Below are 1687 nucleotides of genomic sequence, written 5' to 3' on the forward strand. Positions count from 1 at the left end.
ACTCTTTCCAATATGAAATTCATGTGGGTCTTAGACAAAGGTGGAACTCATTCCCGATGTGTTGGGACCTTCATGAATTTTACGCAATATAAGAAGGGAGTATTGAAAAGAGTGTTAGAATGAGTGTTGCTAGCAATCCTCTATTACGAATAGATCCATTAGTTTGTATCCTATTTGTGTTGCATCTTATCAATCTCTTAATTCATTTCAGCCATTATTCTCCCTTTTACCCCTTTCTTGTCTAAACCGTGAAGTTTCAATGCTCTTGTTCTATTGAATTATTTAATCCGTAGAGAAGGAAAACAATAATGCTTTTTTCCCTTTGTAGTCTTATAGACAGGTTATCTTATAGTCTTTCACTAATATCTTTGTTTTTAGGATTCACAACCCTTCTGCCTGTAAATTAAGTTTTTATGCATGAAATCACTAGCAAATAATGTTTCTGGTTGTTCATGAAAAGAATTTCATTTGTTGGTTGAAACATCTTAAAAATTACATGATTTTTATGTGAGATCTCATGCTATACACCATTCTTTTTTTCTCAAACCTAGATGTTTGTCTTAAATTAGTACTTGATAACATTCAAAATCAATTTTCATTGATGACCAAACTGAGATAAACCATTAATGTTTTGCTTGCAGAAATCATGATATTGCAGGGCAAATTTGAGGAGGACAAAAAACGTCTTCAACAGTTGAGAGCTGCCAGGAAATTTAGACCTTATTAAACTATGCTTATAGCTGAGGTCCCCGGTTCTTTTCTGAGGATAGGGAATATTTGTTGTGAAGTCCTGAAGTTGAATTATCCTGTAGTCCTGACAAAATTGGTTCATTTACCATTCCAATTTTGTCGAAAATCTTTATAAATGTAGTATAGGAATTAGTTATTTTAATTTGATTTATATGATTGTAAGATCCACAATTTTCTCAATTATTAATAGTGTATGAAATATATTTTTATTTATTTTTCAATAATTTTTAATGTGGTTATTATTTTATTCTTTATTTAATTATTAATTTTGAAAAATATATATATGTATGACATAATTTATTTAATTTGACTGAATATTTTTGTTAAGTATGAAAAAAAATATTTTAGATTATTAGGTTAGGTTGAATAAGTCTCTAGTTAATAACTATCATAGGTTAGAAAAAAGAAAAAGAATACTAGAAAAAGAATACTGAATTTTAAATAATATGTTATTTTTATCTTTGAATTTGACTTATTAATATAATTTGTTAATATTTTTATTTTTTCTCTGATTGAATTTGATAAAATCTTTGATTTTGAAATCATAATATTTGATACAAAATTTATGTTTGTAATTTAAAATATTAATTTTTATGGTAAAGTTGTTATAGTTGTTACCGATTAAAAATTTGATTATTAGTAAATGATTTTATGATGATGGATAATTTTGAAAATGATGTTTGATATTATAATAATAATAGTAATAATAGTAATAGTAATAATAATAATAATAATAATAGTAATAGAAATAATAATAATAATAATAATAATAATAATAATAATAATAGTAATAGTAATAATAGTAATACCAACGGTTTTTTACCGTTACTATAGCCTATAGTGACGAAGCATAACTTTATAAATTATACACCTATAATTTTATCTCGGTCACTATATAGTTTATTGAGATTTGAATTCCGTGGATATAGATTTTGAC

At 25.4% G+C, this 1687-nt stretch overlaps 1 protein-coding gene across 2 annotated transcripts in view; it reads left to right on the forward strand.

Annotated features, from left to right (window-relative positions):
* Nucleotides 1–963, forward strand: part of LOC101510449 (uncharacterized) — a 5293-nt gene extending 4330 nt beyond the window's left edge. For both annotated transcript variants that reach the window (XM_004513851.4, XM_073366821.1), the window contains exon 9: nucleotides 642–963. In XM_004513851.4, coding sequence (XP_004513908.1) covers nucleotides 642–727 — 86 coding nt within the window. In that variant the 3' untranslated portion in view covers nucleotides 728–963. The remainder of the gene's footprint in view (nucleotides 1–641) is intronic.
* Nucleotides 964–1687: the final 724 nt, after the last annotated feature.

This window comes from Cicer arietinum, chromosome 4 (genome assembly GCF_000331145.2).
Source record: "Cicer arietinum cultivar CDC Frontier isolate Library 1 chromosome 4, Cicar.CDCFrontier_v2.0, whole genome shotgun sequence".
NCBI classification, from domain to species: Eukaryota; Viridiplantae; Streptophyta; class Magnoliopsida; order Fabales; family Fabaceae; genus Cicer; species Cicer arietinum.